Source organism: Chaetodon auriga, chromosome 11 (genome assembly GCF_051107435.1).
Source record: "Chaetodon auriga isolate fChaAug3 chromosome 11, fChaAug3.hap1, whole genome shotgun sequence".
Taxonomy (NCBI): Eukaryota; Metazoa; Chordata; class Actinopteri; order Chaetodontiformes; family Chaetodontidae; genus Chaetodon; species Chaetodon auriga.
In genome coordinates, this window is record NC_135084.1 from 9,638,600 (window position 1) to 9,659,295 (window position 20,696).

Sequence of the window (20,696 nt, forward strand, 5' to 3'; positions counted from 1 at the left end):
GGGCTTCAGTTTTAAAATCATGAAGCCTCGCCAATTGGATGTCAAAGAAAAAGGAAGTTTTATGCCAGGGCTGGTTTAGCTGAGCAAGATTCATCCAGCAACAGAAAATGAATTGGCAACTATTTTGTTCATTGTTAAGTCATTTTTCAAGCACAATTTGATGATTCCAGCCACTCAGATCTGACAATTAGTTGCATCTCCTCTTAACATTATAGTAAGTTTAATATCTTTGTTTTGGTCGGGAAAATAAATTAACCTTTGATGACATCACCTTGGACTCAAGGAAATGGCTTTTGGCATTTCTCACTGATTCCTAATGTTTTATAGACCAAAAAATTTATTCATCAAGATGCCAATTGGCGGATTAATTGACTGTGAAAATAATAGTTCGCTGCAGTCCGACAGTTAAGTCTGCAGAACCATTTTATTTTGAAATCTATATGCTGTCGTACTAAGCCCAATAGATAAATGACCAAGTCCTGTATATTTTAAGGCAGTGAATAACCTTGTGTTTGAACTATAATCAGCTGGGTTATTCATCTGATTCTGACAGTATGAGCAAATTAATTATTTTGGTTGAGGACGGTCGTGTTAGTGTTGATGCACTTGTTAACACTTGCCAATAGAGACTGTAGTTTATTGTCACATTTAAAGACAAAGTTGGACTTTAGGCTCATGTTTGCTCTGTGAGAACACAGTAGAATACATAATTGCATTGCCAGGCTTGCATTCATACATGTTTTCTGTTCTGTCCCTCTGTCACCTCTGGCTCTGCGGTGTCCAGACGGTGGAGCTGAGTGACTGTGAGAAGACCCAGGCTCTGGCCCTGCGTGTGCTGCTGTCTTTGTCCAAGTTTAACCAACACCGCATCCATGAAATGGACTGTTACCATGGTTACTCCATGATCCACCAGGTCCTCATCAAGTCCAAATGCATCGTGGGATATCATATGCTGAAAGTGAGTCACACCTTGAACTCTTTGCTGTCTTCTACCCACAGCCTCCACTGATCTGCTCAGTGAAACATTTTTGAACCTGATCCAGCCCGACACACCGGTACCTCTCTGAGCCAGTGTTGGTGACCCTGCTGTTACTTGACCCTCTGGCTGTGTCTGTAATGGAGCTGTGTGATGCCTGTGTGCTGAAATGGATTCTGTCTGACTTGATGAAACACTGAGCTCCTGCAGAGTCACACAGCACCTCTGATTGCCTTTGTCACTTTAGGCTTCCACATACTGTATTGTGTAGCACAGAACTGCACTGATTACTGGTATTAAACACTCATAATTATTCCTGTATGAAAGGAGCACGCTGTGTCACAGTGTCGGGCGTTTTTTTTACTAGCAATTTTCTATTTATGCTGCAATAGAAATCTCTCCTCTCCAAGTTTAACCTTTTGTTGGACTTAAACTGAATTCACTTGTCAGACAGATGATTATTGTAACTAACTGTGCTTAAGACTCCAAGCTTCTATCTTACGTCCATCTACAGACCCAAAGGACTGCAAGATTTATAACCACTGCAGTGAAGCTGGACATAAGTGATAGAGTCTGATCATTACAGACAGGTCATCTCAGGAGTAAATGGCATTGGTTTTGATGGAGTTATAAGCACTCCAGAAAATTTCATGGAGGATTTATTGATGTCTGGGGCTCTGCACCGTAAGGTTGTTTCTGGAGAGATAGCAATACGTTGATGCATGTGTCTAATGAGAGTAACCAGCACTCTGTCTTCGTAGACTTTGCTGGATGGATGTTGCAGTGGACCCATCCTCATCCTGGGGGACGATGGGCAGTTCCGTTTGGACACTGAGTCCGTCGCTGTGGTGCAGGATATCAGGCTTCTCTCAGAAGTCCTGTTGGACTGGAAGATCTGGGCCAAAGCTGAGGTGAACACAAACATCACATCATCAGACATGTTTCATTAGTGACAAGAGACATAACACATTGTCTATACACGCATCAAGCACACAAAAAGTTGATTATCACAAATTCAAATTAAGACAAGTAACTTTTAAAAAGACATTTTTATTGTTGTTTTTTTATGTAAAACTGTAAAACAGTGCAAATAAACTGATGGTCTAGATGATTTGCTGTTGTCTCATCAGACTTGAAGGGATAGACAAGTAGGAGAAGGAAAGAGTGGCTTTACTGAATCCTCGCACATTTCTAGTTTCTCCAAAGGTCTATTAATTTATGAACATCCATTCCTGATGAGGGAAAGAAAGCGCAAAACATCATCATCTAATGATGAGCTAGTAATAAATTCATCCACCTCAGGAGAAACTCTCAGTGGTCACAGGCTCATCAATTTCAGTTTTTACCATGTTTTTCCCAAGAAAACCACAGAATTTAAAAGTAGTAAAATGGTTTGAACTCATTTTCACTCTGATTTCATTTCCTGACAAACCCAAAAGTTTAGGGAGGAAACGCTAATGGACTGCTAATCATGCAGTCTGGCTAGGTAAACAATAAATTCTTAAAGTAATGTTTTTGCACTGCAAATTTTGGGTCCACCCAGCTTTTAGTTTATCAAAAAAAAAAACACTGATAAAATCAAAGAGAAAAACTGATGAGTTCTGTATATTTGCATTCTGTGCAGTCCTGTTTTACTTTGCTGAGGAGTAATTTTTCTCTCAGCCCTCACATTAGATGATGGAGAACCAGTTAATGTGTCTGCTCTCCATTGTCACTCACTGTTTGTGTTGTTTCTGTCAGTGTGGAGTCTGGGAAACACTGCTTACTGCCTTAGAGATCCTCATCAGGGTGCACCACCCTCATCAGGTCTTCAACATCCGTCAGTTCCTTAAAGCTGAAGTAGTGCATCGCTTCCTGCTCACCTGCCAGGTGTTACAGGTAGGTCCCTGTCATAAAACTGCTGTAATCATACCCTTTCAATCTCTTCAGAGATGGTTACTGACCGCATTGTGTTTGCCTTAAGGAGCATCGGGATGAGCATCTGACTGCCATCCCGCAGGAAGTCTGTCTGTCATTCGTCAAAATCATCCAGGAGGTGCTTGGGTCTCCTCCGGACATGGACCTGCTGAAACTGATCTACAACTTCCTGCTGGCTGTTCACCCACCTACCAACACCTATGTCTGCCACACTCCATCCAGCTTCTACTTCTCACTACATATTGGTGAGGAAATGGTGCACTTGAAAGCAGCACCTCTGTATCAAAGTGCCTTTAATTTAATGCACTTTTGATGTCTCTTATTTGTCAGATGGGAAGCTGTACCAGGAGAAGGTGCAGTCCATTATGTACCTGAGACACTCCAACAGTGGAGGAAAGTCCACTAGCAGCTCTGTGGTGTCACTCTCCCCAACTGTCTTCACTGATGCTCCCCATGACGGTACAGCTGCTTAAAAAAGATTTGTTCTAACTGCTGCTCCTAACAGCAGTACTTACAGAGCCTGCCTTTATTATACATCTTAATTCCACCAATGCCATTTTAGCTCTTTTATTTGAGCTTTTATTGTTCCACTTTTACAGAGGCTACAATATAAGCCTTTTTATTTCTTGTAGAGCACTGTATAACTTTAGGAAAGAGGTGTATAAATGAAATAGATTGGAATACTTGCAGCAATACATTGTGCTAAATTCAACAGTACAAAAACAACTGACATTTCCTGCACTGACCTTTTATTTGTTTTCAGTCTCAACACAATTAAATACAAAATACAATTTTGTCTGTGATCAGCCACAGTTCTGTTCTGCCATGTCATGTTACTCATCATAGCCACAGGTGTATCAATATTGCCATTTGCACTGCAGTTGTAGAATAGGCCTGCATACAAATTAGGCTCTTTGCGACCTTCTGTTCTAAAGTCTGATAATTTCTAAGTGCTGAATCATTTTGTTCTGTTCTCCAGGCCATCTCCACGCTCCTTCCCCTGAACACGGAGGTGATGATCAGTCGTTACGCCCACCTAGTCTGGCGCCATCTCCGTACTCCTCTCCTCTACTGACACCTCGACTCGGACACGGTAGCTCAAATGAGGCAGTTGAAGGTGATGGGGTCTCCCTCGCCACTCAGCGGGCTCTTGGCAGCACCGAGACGCTCAAGAAAGGTGGAGGAGATGAGCTGCTCCTGAGCAGCTGTGAATCAGCCAAGACAATCTGTGACTCTAAGGACATAGGTGAAGGGGGAGCCCTGCGCACCCCTTCCATCAGCGTGGAGGAGGAGCGGGATGAGGCGACAGAGGTGGACAGCCTAGCAGAGGGCAGCGTGGGGATGGCAGAGTCTGAGGACAGGTTTGACTGGGCCAGTGACGAAGCACCACGCCGCCCCGACAGCCTGAAAGGCATCCAGTCCTTCCAGAGGAGCCACAGCAACCTGGCCAGTCTGGGTCTGGCCTTCCCAGCTCCAAACGGCTCGTTGGCAATCGGCCGCTGGCCCACTGCAGCTGACCGGGGCTCCATGCCCGAAGACTGGGAGAGCTACACCTACTCTCCAGGCTATGAGAGGGCACACAGCAAGACGGAGTCTAATGACAGGTATGCTGCCATAGTAGCTAACTGGGTGCTCAATATTATTCAGTGTCATTATTATAATTATTATATTTATTAAGGCAGTCCATACCAAACCTTGGCCAATCTATAAATGTCAATGAGCACTAACAGTCTTGTCCAACATTTCTTTCTAACTGTATGTACATGTGGGTTTTGTTCTGGTACTCCAAAAAATCTTTGATAAAAGAAGATCTGTGAAGGGATTTGCATAATCTAAAAACTACATTTGGTTATGGTAATGATCCTTAGCCAACTTTGAAAATAGTTTTGTAATGCCGTTTTATTTTATTTCTACTTGCCAGCAAGCTGCTGACTTAAGCTGATGGGAAATAAAAAAAAAAGATTTGCTCATCGTGATCCTGTTTTCTCACCAAAATCACCTTTGTCTTTTATTCATCACAATGTGGGCTGTCTGACAATAAGACATCTGCCTTGATTTGTTGATGAAATTCAAGCTGTGCAGGAAACAAAAAAATGTCTAATATCCAAGTTCATGGCTGGAGTGTGTTTTATATTCTGATAATATGATTTAACTGCTCTGATAGTGATAATGAAAGTAAATCTTTTATGTCTCTTCACTGCTGAGTACAACCGATTGCTGTGTGTTCTTTGATGAATTGCTTATCTTCTGACTTATGTTAGTTTTGGTTTTTATGCAAAATGTTCGATTATCAAAACAAATTTCTACAACACTTGATTTTTGCGGCCTTATTTTGTTGTAGCAAATTTGTCTTATTATTCATGCACAGTGATTCAGCAGCCTAAACTGTGTCTCTCAGGTCCAACACTGAGGACTGCCTGGTGCTGATCTGCTGTGGACTCTATGACCTTCTGAGGGGCATATTGCTGCTGCTGCCTGACCTCATGCTTGAGGAGGTGATGGACAAGCTCATCCAACCAGATGCCCTCATCGTCCTGGTCAACCACTCGTCACCTGTCATCCAGCAAGGAGTTATGAGGGTTGGTTCAGTGTCCTCTCTTATGCCGTAAAGATTGTTGATGTGATTTAGCACCAGGTGTCACATTTTACTACACGAGTAGATAACAAAGTATCTCCCAATGTCCAATTTTTTTTTCTGATTACCATTCCCAAAAGTTACATTTACATATGTTTTTTATGTTTTAGAGCTTTAGAGGTGCTGGTTGGCAGAGTCAGGCTAGCTGGAGTAGGATCTCTTTTCCAAGAGAGACCTGAGAACAGGAAGCATTCACGAGAACACAATCAGCGAACAGAAGCAACACAATTACACAGTAAACAAGCAATTAATAGAAACAATTCAGAGAATCATAAAAAACATCAGACATCAGACAATAAAGCTTTAAAATCCCCAAAGGGGATGTAGGACTCATTCCATTTAAGAGGTGCATAGTACCTGAAACCAGTTCTGCCAACATTAGTGTGCACAGAAAGGATGTCTAAGGTTAAATAGTTACAGGATTGTGTGCTGTAGTTAGTAGATTTAAATGAGAGAAGGAATGTGAGGTAGTTTGGAAGCTCCAACAGCAGAGCTTTGCAGATGAATAACATGACATGGTTTTTCTTCTTGACTGTCTGGAGTCCTTCCAACCGTGTGATACAGAGAACAATGATGAGTACGAAATTTGTCATTTGTGAAAAAAGCGTAATGCACTATGACGCAGAGGGTGGAGCTGCATCTACTGCATTTGTATGACTCAAAAAGAGGAATCTGAGTGCCATTTAAAGTTGTATTGGCAGGATAGTCGGACTCACTGGTGGAGGTGGAGAGTACCATATACTTTGTCTTTTCTGCATTTAGAACTGGTCCGTGATAATTGAAAAGCATCAAAGGCAGACTGAAGACGAATCAGAGTGGGGGTGGAGCCTAGGGCATGTGAAATAGTGTCATCAGCAAAAAATGGACAATGAAGTATTGATCTAGGTTATTTATGTGTAATGTAAACAGTAATGGACCAAGGATAGACCCCTGTGGCAACCCATTACTGATGGTAAGAGGGCTTGACAGAGTAGTAGTTGCAAAGTTGCCTCACATTATTCCACCTGTCTCCCCTAGCTCCTGGATGCCTATTTCAGCAGAGCCCAGAAGGAGCAGAAGGAGAAATTCCTGAAGAACCACGGCTTCTCACTGCTGGCCAACCAGCTGTACATCCACCAGGGCAGCCAGGGGCTCCTCGAATGCTTCCTGGAGATGCTGTTTGGACGGCCGGTGGGCCTGGAGGAAGAGTGAGTGCTGGGACAGCATACATTGGCACACCATGATGTCTAGTGTGCCATCGGCTTAGTATTTAACTTGTAATACTATGCATAGGATTGTCTGTTGTGTGAACAAATGTGTTTGATGCACGCATATTTGCGCTTTCACCACTATTTTTCTTTTCTGTATTACTTTCCAGTCTGGACCTGGAGGAAATGGAAAATATCTCACCCTTCAGAAAGCGTTGTATCATCCCAGTGTTGGGCCTTATTGAGAACTCCCTGTATGAGAACTCCTTGGTGCACAACATCCTGTGTATGCTGCTGCAGCTCTTCAATGCCTGCCCCAAGCTGGCAGACATCCTGTTAGACCACGGGTTGCTCTACGTGCTCTTTAACACCCTCTCCACCCTCAATGGCATGGAAAACGGGTACGGCAGCCAGAACAAAAGGATGATTCATTCAAACACCTCCATGGGTTCATGGGATTTTGTCTTGGACCTTTGAGCCATGAATTAAATCATTAATCCTCTCACTGTTCATTGATCCGGCATATGTGAGTGGTAGAGCTCCGGTGCTTCATATTTTTTTCGTTTTCTTGTCCTCCTTCTGCAGTATTCCCTTGAATGACTACAAGCTCCTAGTGTGTGACATCCAGCAGCTGCTAGTGGCTGTGACTATCCACTCCTGCAGCTCTTCAGGGTCCCAGTACTTCCGCATCATCGAAGACCTCATTACCTTGCTGGGTTTCATGCAAACCAGCAAGATGCGTCGCACGCAGGGTGAGGACTGGATTTCTGAAACGCAATACACATGCAAAAAGCGTCAGTGTTGTCATCAACTATGCTCCGCACTTCTGAATGATATCAAGCTGTCAAGCTCTGCTGCAGGAAGAAGCTGGGCTGTCACTTTATTATCTACAGCTGCAGAGTGGAAACTCGTTTGAGAACAAATGTAATTTGAGAAATATCTCACATCTCCATCTTCTCGCTAAATTGTTTTCTCTCATTTTTCCCTAAATTTACTCTGAAAAATATCTCGCCCATCTCTACCCCATTAGCACCAACTTATATTTACTTTTTTTTTTTTTTTTTTTTCCTTAAATCTGATATAGTCATTCTGTGATCACAGACACATTGCAAAGGCATTATGGCTCTGTACATGGCACCTTTTATCTTTGGTTATATTGTAGCTGAGTGTAGTTTGCTGCCCTCATTGGGCCTCATGCAAGATTTTTTTGTATCCTTCTCTAACTTCTCTCGCTCTTTTTCAAGTTGGATTCAGCAAACTTGTACCTGCCACAGATCGGTTTTGGTGTGGTTCCTGCATGAAGCTCATCCTCACCATCAGGCGAACCTCTAACGTGACAAAGTTCATCATCTCTTTTATTTCTCCACAGAGATGGCAGTGGCTTTGCAGTTCCGCGTCCTTCAGTCAGCGATTGAGTTCATAAAGACGACAGCCAATCAGGAACCTCAGAAGCTGAGCAGCTCAGTTAATGCGCCGAGCTCTCCGCATCACGCCATCTATCAGAAGCGCAAGAGCATCGCAGGTGAGTGTTTCATTGATGTACGTGATGCAGCAGTAGAAACCTGGTGTTTTGCTGATCCTGGGTGTCGAGGTAGAATTGACCACCAGCCATTTCACTTCACCGCTCACACCTATCTGCTCATTGATCCTCTCCCGATCTGAAGGTTCCATTGCCATGAAAGACTCCATTATCCCCCGCCTCCCCAGACAGCACTACTGCTCCTATGGCCAGATCCCCCTGTCCCCTCCCTTCAGCTTCCTGTCCCAGGACTCCCCCCTTTCCTCTTCCTCTGGAGCTCCATCCTACATGCTCCACTGTGACGCAGGTAGCTCGGACTGCGGTCCACAGCGGAGAACATCCTCCCTGCCACGGGGCATGTCTCCCATGTTTGCTGTGAACTCACCATTTCCCCCGGCCCTCACCTCGGGGATTAATTTGCCCAGTACCCTCGTGCGCTACTGGTGCCTTTGTGTTCATGTTTGAATGCTTGTGCAGCATTTCAGCACAGATGGCATTTTGATCAGTAAATCTTTATAATCTTCTCTGTGTTCAGTGATTTATGAGATATTTGCATGACCTAACTCTGAACTTGAAAGTAAAAGAACAAGCATGCTTGTGCCATCATGTGTGTCCAGCTTGTGTTCTTACATCTGAACACATACCAACATTGTGTCTGTAGGCCGGCGCCGGTTCTCTCTGGCCCAGACAGACTCTCTCTTGATACGGATGCGCTCTGTAGCCAGCGATGAGCTCAACCAAATGATGCAAAGGAGGATGAGCCAGGAAAACCCCATTCGTGCCAGTGAGACTGAGTTTGTCCAGCGGCTGCAGAGGCTTGTGGTTCTTGCTGTTAACAGACTCATTTACCACGGTACAAAACTTGCTCCTATCTTACTTATCTGTTCTTATCTTCTCTATTTTCTCCTTCGCCTCAAATGAGCCTGAACTGAACTTGATGTCTAATTCTGGTTCTGTTTGAATGTGTCTCTTATTTCAGAAGTGAGTCAGGACTTATTTGACCTGCTGAACATTCCCGACTCTCCAGACCAACAGCTTTTCACACCAGATCCAGGTGATCAACCACAGGATGAGAGTGGCTGCGCCTCTGTCCCACATTCACCCACTCCCTTCATCCTGCCACCTGCCAGCAAGAAGAGCTTTCAGAAGGACATCCTCAAACTCATGATGGACGGGATCAAAATCAGCCTGGTATGTAGATGGTCACTGGGAAGCTTCTTGATGCGTTAGAATGCTTGTTTTAACTCTATAAGAGCTAACTGCTATATCGTGCAAGCTTGTTTTGATGCTTGTGATCTTACAGGGCAGCACAGGTCGAGGAGGAGCCCCACATCAGCAGTGGCGAAGGATCCTATGGTCGTGTCGAGACACTTTTCGGGTCCAAATCGGCCGTCTGCTTGTGCACACACTCAGCCCCGCGCTTCCCCTGTCTGACAGGAAGGAGGCCCTGGAGTTTGTGTTTGATCCCAGACATTTGGATATCCTCAAGGAGAGCCTCAGCCCAGGTTTAGAGGTAAGTGTGGTGGAAATGCATCATTGGAATCTGTTTGCTTCTTTACACGTCAGCTTGGTTTTTATTCAATATTTTTATTACATATAGACCATAAATTGATATATGTCTGGTCATTTTTATCAACCGAATGCAGAAGGTACTTCTTTTCATGTTTGTTTCAGAGTGTGAGCAAGTATACAGTATAGTAGCTTTGTTTGTCATTTTCACTCCTGCAGACAATTTTCCCAGCAGCTGTCAAGCTGTGGCTCTAAAATAACTCTGATACATGTTTTCATGCTCTTCTTCAGCCCACTTGCATTGTCTTGGGAGTCTTCTTTCACTCTGTGTGCTCCCCTCAGGCTTTACAGAGGGTCAACTAGCCGGTTAAGGCTTGTTTCCTGTCATCACTGCTCCAGACACAAATAAAATTTTAATCTGCGCTCCTCTTTTTCTTTCTTTCGCTCAGCATGGACCGAAGTTGTCACTGTACCTGTATGAGTTGCTGCACGATCACAAGGACAGCCTTACCAAAGACGAGCAGAACGCCGTGGGTGTATTCATGACTTCACTGAAGCTTTGTGGCCATCGCTGCATCCCACCCAACACTCCACACAAACAAGACTTGCTCAAGGCCATAAAAGAGGTAAGACCTACAAAGATACCGGATTGTTTTAAAAGGAAGGAAAACTGTTTCCAGGCATTTTGTGGATGACCAAGAATTTCCACCTCCACACAACCTGATATTTCAAACTGCTGAACATGCATAATACGTTTAACTAAAAAGGCTAAGCGTAACCTGTCAGGTGGAGTTTTTTAATCAGAGAGTAAAGCTGATGTGTGTTAAGAACTTGTTTGCTTGTAATTTTATTCATGCAGGAAAAATTCAAGTATGAAGCAGAAGAGAAAACAAGCAAAGTGGCATGGGAAAAGAAAATGGCCAACACTCAGAGGAAGTGAGTAGGGGCTTTTTTCCTGATGTGAGATTGGTGTTCAGCAGAAGAAAATATTGGTAAGAATTGTTTCTTTGTTCCATGCTCTTCTATTCACTCCATTCTTTCTTGTTTCTCTGCAGTCTTATCCAGAGACTGGATGGAAAGTCCAAGGACATTTCCAAGATTGCAGCTGATATCACTCAGAATGTGTCTCTGCGGCAAGGCATGGAGAGAAAGAAAGTCATCCAGCACATCAGGGGACTCTACAAGACTGACCTCAGTGCTAGCCGCCACTGGCAGGAGCTGGTGCAACAACTCACGCATGACCGGTTGGCTTTGAAATTTATCTCTCACAAGGGCTTTTGCAATGTTAGAACGGAGTGCAATCATAACATCGTTACTGTAATGATGATTGTTATTCTAATGGTGATTATTTTTCCGGTCATTGTCTTTAAAAAAAAAACAGCAGAGAAAATGACAATCTAATGTCTCGGGCATGCAGAGCACCAGAAGACCTTAAAAGAAAGTGCAATTTGTAAAACACTGAAATCAAACTGTTAGATCTGTACATTAGTACATCTATAACCCGTGTGGCAGGATTTTAGAGCAAGGTTTGGAGTGTACAGTCATGCTAGCAGCTCAATTAGCACAAATGCTTTCTGATAAGTTAATTGCTAATTTGTATTTTTGGCAAACGTACTAATCACCTCACAGTGAGGTAACTTCTGTTTTGAGACATGTTTGTTTGACAGCGCTGTCAATCTGTTCTGATCTGTTTCAGTGCGGTTTGGTACGACCAGTCATCCTACCCAACGTCCTGGCAGCTGGACCCTACCGAAGGGCCGAACCGGGAGCGACGGCGGCTACAGAGATGCTACCTCACCATTCCCAACAAATACCTGCTCAAAGACCGACGCAAACCTGATGGTAACAAAGCCCTTTGACTTGGAGCAATATTGCAAAACTCTGTCTAGTTCTAGTGTGTTTGTCTCCTTTTGTTTTCTTAATCTGACGTCCATGTCTTGTTTAGACACAGTGAAACCAGCATTGTCCTTCCTGTTTGAGGATAAGACGCACTCCTCCTTCTCCTCCACCGTCAAAGACAAAGCCACCAGTGAGCCCATCAGGTATAATTTTCTTACCCTCCGTGTCTCTGCCTGCCTGTAAGCTTTTAGTAAACATCACATCCCTCTCAGGCAGCCGGGAGGGTCTGAAGAAGGCATATGAATGTCTCATCAACATGTGCTACATTTAAGCGGTGTGTTTGTTTTATTCAGGGGGTGTTTTTCTTGTATGAGAAATGTCTTTCTGTCCTTAGGTTCACCAGACGCTGCATCAGCGTTGCCCCCTCCCGAGAGACAGCAGGGGAGCTACTTCTGGGTAAGACACTGTCCATCTCTCACAGCTGCTCCATGCATAATACAGCCAGCCGGTCACAAGGAACATAGAGTAATGTGCTTTCTCTGAGGCACTCGAGAATACTTGTACTGTTACTGTTAGTTATTCAGTGGGGGAAGCTTTTGTTTGTCTTGTGCTTAGTACACCAAATCTCACTCACCCTGCACTCTCCTCACAGGAAAGTCTGGGATGTACTTTGTGGAGGACAACGCCACTGATGCTCATGACAACCAGGTAATGCCAGAGGACTGTTCAGGATTATTCTCTGCCAGGGGGACGGCCGTGTGTTCTGTGAGTCGGCCTGGCTACTCAACACCGGATGTGTTTATGTGTTTGGACAGAGCCTTCACGGGGAGACCGAGGCACCTTCTTTCTCCTGGACGTACGAGGAGATCAAGGAGGTGCACAAGCGTTGGTGGCAGCTAAGAGACAACGCCGTGGAGATATTCCTCACCAACGGCAGGACCCTGCTGTTAGCCTTTGACAACACCAAGGTGAGGCAATAACACAAGTCACATGGAATAAAAAGGAAGAAAGCAATGCTGCAACTGGAAAGAACTGCTGAAATGAATGCTGACGTTCCTCATGAATGGCATACAGTCGATGTTCCACTGTGTTTTTCTTCAGCCGTTTTACTTCATTATTGCAAGAACTGAGTTAGCTTGTCATCCGTAGCTGGACTGCCCAGCAGATACAAGATTAAAATTCAGGCCATGTTTCATTTGAATATAAAAATGTAGCCACACAGGATGGACTGAGGTGAAATCACGTCGCTTGAAAAGTACAGATATTTGCAGTGCGAAATAATTGTTGAATTATCTTTTTGATATTCTTTTCCTGATAGCTGCAGAGCTCTGTAGTAATCTGTGCCAGGAATCAATCATGATAATAAGATACAGAGCACTCTCTGCAGGAAAAAAACTATTATCTCTACTTTAAGTGAAATACTGAAAGAATGTTCCTACATTGTTGGACAACTGACTTTTAAGCAAGCTTACAGCAGGTATTTTACAAATCAAACAAATCAAAGCAAATACAAAAACACGGAAGCCAAACAGATTGTCTGCTGTCCTCAGACTGTCTGTGGGCTTGGAAAAACCTTTCCTGGCTAAAGGGGCTGATTTATGACTAAATACCTGCAAAACTTATAATTCATCAGCCTCAACTGTCCTTTGTGCTAATTACATATAGCAGTTGTTAGCATGCTAATGTGCTTACCTCTGGTGAACATGGTTAGCTGCATTTTAACATTGTCACTGTGCGCATGTTAGTATGTTGACATTAGCATGTAGCTCCAAGCCCTGCTGTCCCTAAGCAAAGCCTCACACAGCTGCTAGCATGACAGGACTCTGTTAAAGTATGTTTTGGGGCATTTTATGCATTTATTGACAGTAAAGACATGATGGGACAGAGTGATGGGCAACGACATAAAGGTTGGATGGGGGGTTTTGGATGGTTAATGTCTAGGCCACCGTGGTTCTTCAACTGTTTATTGAGGTTATTTATAGTTGAAAATTTAATAGCAGCATTCAGTAAATTTTACCTTCATCATCTCTGAAGTATTCTCTCAGGATCGTAGAGTTGATCTGGTGGAAGTTTTAGCTTTCAGATAAATGAAACTGAACCTCAAAACTAATTGAGTTATTTTATGTGGTTCAGCTGCTCCCTAAAGGCACCAGCCTAATTTTCTCAGTGCTTCAGAAGACTGGGACACAACAGGTTTTATTCATCAAACTATGTTGTTCAGATTCAATATGTGGGTTTGTAGTTTTTCCGTGTCCCACTTCAGTCCCGACACTAGACATGGAAAACATCTCATGATTGTCTGTGTTCTTGCCCTAGTTCCGTGATGACGTCTACCACAACATTCTGACCTCTGATCTGCCCAACCTGCTGGAGCACGGCAACATCACAGCGCTCACTCAGCTGTGGGGCTCAGGACAGATCTCTAACTTCGAGTACCTCACACATCTCAACAAGCATGCAGGCCGCTCCTTCAACGACCTCATGCAGTACCCGGTGTTCCCCTTTATCCTGCGAGATTACACCAGTGAGACGCTCGACCTGCAGGAGCCGAACATCTACAGGTCAGTGCTGGATGGCAGCTCTATTAGTGAGGTTGGGTTATATCACAAATTACGTGAAAAAGGAAACTTAATTAAAAAATGACATGATATGAAGTTAAGATTAGGCACCATATAGAGGATTTGTACATGATCTTCCTCTGTCATTGATGCCTCACATCCGTAGTTTTTAAGATAAATGCACTGCTCCCCTTAATAAGTGTGCACTTAACAGGCATATTGTGGTATCTTTTGATGAACTGCATGACAAATGAGGCCTCTTTGAAGTCAAGGCTCATGACATGGGAATCATTTATAACAGGAAAATCGTTTCCATTTGTCACTGTTGAACATCGTGGTTCATTACTGCTTTGCGTGCACTCTGTTGTCTTACAGGAATTTGAGCAAACCCATCGCAGTGCAGTCAAAAGAAAAAGAGGATCGCTACGTGGATAATTACAGGGTAAGGCGTGTTGTACATGTGTTTCACGGGTGTATGGGATGTTCAGTGAGAAAACGCATCAACACTTATGTGTGTTTGTCGTGCAGTACCTCGAGGAGGAGTACAAGAAGGGCATCCGTGAAGACGATCCCATGCCTCCCGTCCAGCCTTACCACTACGGCTCACACTACTCCAACAGCGGCACTGTTCTGCACTTCCTGGTCCGAATGCCTCCTTTCACCAAGATGTTCCTCGCGTACCAGGGTGAGTCTCACATGAACTATGGCTTTTCACAGTATCTATGGTTTCAGCAAGTACTGTAAATGTTGTCTGACTGACAGTCCAGGGCTCTTTAACAGCAGGTAATTAGCATAGTCACATCTCCAAAAAGCTTTTAGCAGCACCGAGTGCTACCTGTCTGCATTTCATTGACTGCTACATCTTGGTTGATCGAGAGGCTTTTAGTACTGAAATGCTGCAGCGTCCTGATCTCAGATCTGAGCAGCATGCTGCCATGTTGCATCACATGTATTAGCCATGAAAGCTTTCTTCATCTTCCTGCTTTTCTCTGATCAACTCCTCGCCCTTTCCCCTCCTTTCTTGTTAATTCTTTTTTCATTCAATCCATCTCTCCCTCCTCTGATCCTCCGAGGCATCTTTTCATGTGATCGTGAATGTATTCAGCAAGCATGGCGTCTAAGGTCATGAAAGGGGATCTTTTCAATCAGTGAGTCGAATCTGTAATTAGATTGTCTTTGGCCTTCATCAGACCAGAGCTTTGATATCCCGGACCGGACGTTTCACTCCATGAACACCACGTGGCGCCTTTCCTCCTACGAGTCTATGACCGATGTGAAAGAGCTCATCCCAGAGTTTTTCTATCTTCCAGAATTCCTGGTCAATAGAGAGGGTAATTATTCTTATCTTCATCTCTCAGTTTATCATTTATACCAGCATACATTTTTCATAGATTATTATATTTTTTTTTGCCTTCACAGGCTTTGATTTTGGTGTTCGTCAAAACGGTGAGAGGGTGAATCATGTGAATTTGCCGCCCTGGGCCCGCAACGACCCACGTCTCTTCATCCTTATCCACCGACAAGCGCTGGAGTCGGACCAGGTCTCCCAGACACTGTGCCAGTGGATCGACCTGGTGTTTGGGCTCAAGCAGAAAGGCAAAGCTGCCGTCCAGGCCATCAACGTCTTCCACCCAGCTGTAAGCAACTGCCAGTTTCATCGCGTTTGCTAGAATTTATTGGGAAAATATTAGTAGTTTTTGTCTACATACATTCATATAATTTTTCACAGACATATTTTGGCATGGACGTTTCGGCGGTAGAAGACCCAGTGCAGCGGCGTGCCCTGGAGACAATGATCAAGACATACGGACAGACTCCCAGGCAGCTCTTCAACGGCTCTCACATCAGCAGGGCCAGCCCCAAACTCATGATGGAGGGAGAGCTGCCGGCAGCCATGGGTCTCCTGGTTCAGCTGGCCTTCAGAGAATCCCGAGAACAGGCCAAGGAAATAGTGTGCCCGGTAATATTCTCTGTGATGGCAGCGACTCTGGCAGCCTGCTGTGCGCTGAGGAAGACGTGACTTAATGCATTGTCCATGAAATGATCTCCCGCTCACTTGGCAATTTCTTCTTTCTCCCCCACAGAGTCCACTGCCATGGATCAAAGGTCTGAAGTGGGGTGAGTATGTGGGCTCGCCCTCCGCTCCGGACCCGGTGGTGTGTTTCAGCCAGCCGCACGGGGAGAGGTTCGGATCCCTGCTGGCTCTGCCAACGCGAGCCATCTGCGGGCTGTCCCGCAAGTTCTGCCTCATGATGATTTACAGCAAGGAGCAGGGTAGGAAGCACACCAGTCAGTCATCCTGGGACGTTTTGCACAATGTCTCTGCTGAATCCATTAACTTCATGTTCTCTACTCTGTAGGTGTCCGCAGCATGCACAGCACAGACATCCAGTGGTCGGCCATCTTGAGCTGGGGCTACGCGGACAACATATTGAGGCTGAAGAGCAAGCAGAGCGAACCACCTATCAACTTCATTCAGTGCTCACAACTTCACCAGGTAAGCACAAGCTAAACTCTCAGGGAAGGAATCCCTGCTCTCCCATCAGGCTGCGTCACACTAACACATTTTCATTTTAAAACGACGTACTAACATGAAAAAAACGTACACATATTAGTGTGGATGTAGCCTCAGTGTTACACTACGTTGAGGATCGCCCAATGAGCTGCCAGGTTTCTGGTTTTCCTCTGTCCAACCATCTTTCTCGCTCTCCTCCAGGTGACCAGCTGCGCCTGGGTGCCCGATGGCTGCCAGCTATTTACGGGCAGCAAGTGTGGAGTCATCACCGCCTACAGCAACCGCTTCACCAGCACCACGGTGGGTTTCCATGGCGACGTCCCTCTCTAACCTTCCGCCTCCACATCAACACCCAATACACCCACCCACCTCCCATTACCCCCCCCTCGCCCTCCCCTACCCCTCTTTAGACCGCCTCACCGTGCTCAAACGCTCAGCTTCATTAGTCACATCACAGTTGCCCTTGAAACACATTTCCAGTGAGCCTACAAGTGGGATTAGAGGTCTGGGAGTTCAGTCATCAGAGAGGCTTTCAGACTTTCATCGGTCCCCACCAATAGGCATCTAGATTTCCTGTTTTCTCTGTCTCTGAAGGGTGTTTCATTAGCAATTGATTGGTGCTGTTCTGAAAATCCTGTTGGGGATTGATTAATGGAGTTTTTCTTTAGGAAATGGCATTGAGTCACATGCGACCGTTCAGTGCTGTATGTCCTTTGTGCATGGTCACTAATATGTGTCTGGATTTGGAAAATGTCTTTCGTTAGCCGTCGGAGATGGAGGTGGAATCTCAGGTCCACCTGTATGGACACACCGGGGAGGTCACCAGCCTGTTTGTCTGCAAACCCTACAGCATCCTCATCAGTGTCAGCAAAGATGGCACCTGCATCCTCTGGGACCTCAACAGGTCAGTGTGTGTGTGAGACGTGAGAAGAAGGAGAACATGCTTTGCTCATTATCTTCCGCATGTCTTTCTGTGTGTGATGAGAAATCTAAAGTGCAGCGTGTAGCATTGTGTGGCCTCTCAGCTGCTGTGTGTCTCTTCAGGCTCTGTTATGTACAAAGCCTCACAGGCCACAAAAGCCCAGTGACCGCGGTGTCTGCCAGCGAGACCACAGGGGACATCGCAACAGTCTGTGACTCAGGTGCGTCCTCTCACACTTTTTCACTTTTCTACACTGACACGATGTGTTTTTTGGGTCCTGGATGCCATTTATGACACATGCTTCCTTGCATCCCAGTGGGCGGAGGCAGCGACCTGCGCCTGTGGACGGTGAACGGTGATCTAATCGGCCACGTCCACTGCAGAGAGATCATCTGCTCGGTGGCCTTCTCCAACCAGCCGGAGGGCGTGTCTGTCAACGTGATCGCCGGTGGCCTGGAGAACGGTGTTGTCAGGTTAGCAGAGACTTTTTTGTTTTTTGTTTTTGTGCTTCTTCTCGAGACACTGAATTATTCACACTGATGTTTTTTTCGATGTCTGAAATCTGTTCAGGTTGTGGAGCACATGGGATTTAAAACCAGTGAGAGAGATCACCTTTTCCAAGTCAAGCAAACCCATCATCAGGTATCTGATCAGCGCTACCACCGCGCCTTTCTCTTCTGTCATGTGACACCTCAGAATACTGATTATAATGTCCTCTCCCGTGTCCCTCAGCCTGACGTACTCGTGCGACGGCCACCACCTCTACACGGCCAACAGCGAGGGCACAGTGATGGCGTGGTGTCGGCGGGACCAGCAGCGCATGAAGCTGCCCATGTTCTACTCCTTCCTGAGCAGCTACGCCGCAGGCTGACTGTGTGTCTGACGTTTACGACTGTCCAGTTCTCAGCAAGAGGAGCCCCAACCCCCCCCACCCTCCTCTTCCTCCTCCTCCTCCCTGCACTGACGGGGAGTAGGAGGTGTCGGCATGGCCTCAACCTCCCTGAACCCTCCCTGACTTTTAAGTAAAGCATCCCCAACTGAGCAAGCTCCAGTACAGCCACTCCCAGCATCAAGAAATTCTGAAAATAGTATTATATGTATAAAAATATATATTTATAAACATACTGAAGTGGAATGTTGGGGGGAATGGATGAGTATTTGGCCGAGGCTGCAACAGACACTTTATACAAAATGCATTTCTGAGAGTGTGTTTGGTTTGTTAAGTCTGTTTTTATTTTGTTTCCTGCCGTTGAGTTTGTCATTGTGCAAAGATCCCTGCCTGATGTTGATTTTGCTGTTTCCCGGTAAGCTGCTATCGTCTGGCCAAAGCCAGACCCCGAGTGCGAGGACCCCCGTCTCTCACCTCGGCGTGGCGCTCAGTCCCCCCGCAGCGCGCTGTCTGACAGATTGCTGCCGGAGCTCGGCGAGCACGTCCTGCTGACGCTCCGGCGAGCTCGGAGGGAGGGGGCTCCTCCTCGCGTCTGTCACCGGGAGACGTCCCGCTCTGTGGGAGTGAGACGCCGCTCTGCTGGGCTGTCTGCTCCACTCAAGTCTGATCACAAGTGTCACAGCCCTGCATCACTTTGTATCTGAGCTCAGTGGAGGGACGGGGGGACCTGAATCTTTCCTTGTGCTGCCTGTTGTTCTGTCCTACTTTTGCATGCTAGAATGACGCTGACCTTGACTATGTGTATGTGGATGTGACATTTACTGTCATGATACTTTATTAATAAGGCCTGCCTTGGTTGAACCTGTTCTTTTTGCGTTGAGAGATGTTGATATTCATTTATTTATTCGAAACACCGTGGTGGCTCTTCTTCTCTCCTTGTTGGGTGTTTCACTCTCTGCCACTCAAATGCACTAAAAGTTCTTCAGTATGTAAAATAGTTCGCTGAAATTCTGAGAAGGCAATTAACAAACAGCATTAGATGCTGGAGAAGAGGCAGAGGGTAATCTCCTGAATGCACCCTCGTCCTCACTGACCGAAAGGTCGTGCTTAGTACCTGTGCAGCATTACAAAAAGGATGTGGTGGGTGGGAGGGTGTGGTGAGGGGTCATGTCCAGCAGACTGAAGTAAGAGCACTCAGTGTTTCCTGCATTGATGAGGTTTACAGCTAATTTCAGAATCTTTTACACTACACTGATCACTCTGGGAAACAATCAACCAATTGTTTCTTTCTTTAACCCGCTCAAGCATCCATGCAGCTGTTCTTTACATTCCCACTTCACAGCTCTTCGTCTGTCTTACTATGTGTGAAATGGTAGTCAAAGCACTTTTTTATCAGCTACCATTTAATTCAAAGAGAGCCAATGATCTGTGGTCTGAACTTTAACTGAGCTTTGCTTTAATTCCACTAATAAATCTTATCCAGAAAGCAATAGCATACATGCATGTGTTGTCATGCTTTGTATGGGAAGAAACCAGAAGATTGTTTTAGCACAGCTTTGAAAGGACGTTTACCTTTGTGGTGACTGCAGAAGCCTTCTGTCATGTAAAAATGATGTCTTACATTTCACACTTGATGTTTGACTTGTTTACAAGAAAGGGAATATTTCTTCTTATATCATGACGTCATTCCTTTTGTGTTGTCTTGATTTTTTTTCCCTTCTCAGCCCACTTGGACCCTTGTTGTGCCCACCATCAGGCCTGTACAAGACATGAAGTTAGTGTGTTTGTTTACTGTTTGTCAAGCCTGCATGTGTACATACATTTCCTCAGTGAAATTTATGAAACGTATGTCTGTTTTTTCCTTTTTCTTGTACATCCACGTGTGAGATTCTGTGAATGGTTTGTTTCCCCCTTTTTTGAAGAAAATGGCAAAATGCAGGGAGGACAACGTGCTAACAAGCAATTTGTTTGTACACTGAAGTAAATATTTTTCTGTTCATTACTTAAGCTATGCATAATTTAAGATCATGTCTTAGGTTGCTTTGATTGTCTAGGTTTTTTTTTGGTTTTGCAGTTTGGCATCATGGACTGAGGTTCTGAAAGGTCACGTTTTATGTTTCTTTGTCTTTGTATATACGAGTGTGTGTATGTATGAACAAACCAAGTGATGAGTATATTATAAATATATAAATATATATAAATATTTGAAGGAATATTACTACATCTCGTC

At 45.0% G+C, this 20,696-nt stretch overlaps 1 protein-coding gene across 7 annotated transcripts in view; it reads left to right on the forward strand.

The window, feature by feature from the left end:
* The window catches only part of lyst (lysosomal trafficking regulator), a 55,393-nt gene extending 34,709 nt beyond the window's left edge, over positions 1–20,684 (forward strand). For 6 of the 7 annotated variants that reach the window (XM_076742776.1, XM_076742782.1, XM_076742778.1 and 3 more), the window contains 36 exons: positions 785–958; positions 1,738–1,887; positions 2,717–2,854; positions 2,940–3,138; positions 3,224–3,352; positions 3,873–4,497; positions 5,292–5,472; positions 6,546–6,715; positions 6,886–7,116; positions 7,301–7,467; positions 8,085–8,237; positions 8,896–9,087; positions 9,214–9,425; positions 9,538–9,747; positions 10,193–10,369; positions 10,603–10,679; positions 10,799–10,987; positions 11,440–11,585; positions 11,689–11,785; positions 11,977–12,038; positions 12,235–12,290; positions 12,398–12,550; positions 13,899–14,143; positions 14,516–14,582; positions 14,669–14,825; positions 15,331–15,471; positions 15,560–15,777; positions 15,870–16,100; positions 16,225–16,414; positions 16,501–16,637; positions 16,857–16,955; positions 17,420–17,559; positions 17,700–17,797; positions 17,894–18,050; positions 18,148–18,219; positions 18,310–20,684. In XM_076742776.1, the coding sequence (XP_076598891.1) occupies positions 785–958; positions 1,738–1,887; positions 2,717–2,854; positions 2,940–3,138; positions 3,224–3,352; positions 3,873–4,497; positions 5,292–5,472; positions 6,546–6,715; positions 6,886–7,116; positions 7,301–7,467; positions 8,085–8,237; positions 8,896–9,087; positions 9,214–9,425; positions 9,538–9,747; positions 10,193–10,369; positions 10,603–10,679; positions 10,799–10,987; positions 11,440–11,585; positions 11,689–11,785; positions 11,977–12,038; positions 12,235–12,290; positions 12,398–12,550; positions 13,899–14,143; positions 14,516–14,582; positions 14,669–14,825; positions 15,331–15,471; positions 15,560–15,777; positions 15,870–16,100; positions 16,225–16,414; positions 16,501–16,637; positions 16,857–16,955; positions 17,420–17,559; positions 17,700–17,797; positions 17,894–18,050; positions 18,148–18,219; positions 18,310–18,448 (5,979 nt within the window). In that variant the 3' untranslated portion in view covers positions 18,449–20,684. The remainder of the gene's footprint in view (positions 1–784; positions 959–1,737; positions 1,888–2,716; positions 2,855–2,939; positions 3,139–3,223; positions 3,353–3,872; positions 4,498–5,291; positions 5,473–6,545; positions 6,716–6,885; positions 7,117–7,300; positions 7,468–8,084; positions 8,238–8,895; positions 9,088–9,213; positions 9,426–9,537; positions 9,748–10,192; positions 10,370–10,602; positions 10,680–10,798; positions 10,988–11,439; positions 11,586–11,688; positions 11,786–11,976; positions 12,039–12,234; positions 12,291–12,397; positions 12,551–13,898; positions 14,144–14,515; positions 14,583–14,668; positions 14,826–15,330; positions 15,472–15,559; positions 15,778–15,869; positions 16,101–16,224; positions 16,415–16,500; positions 16,638–16,856; positions 16,956–17,419; positions 17,560–17,699; positions 17,798–17,893; positions 18,051–18,147; positions 18,220–18,309) is intronic. The other variant, XM_076742783.1, reaches the window with a different exon arrangement.
* Positions 20,685–20,696: the final 12 nt, after the last annotated feature.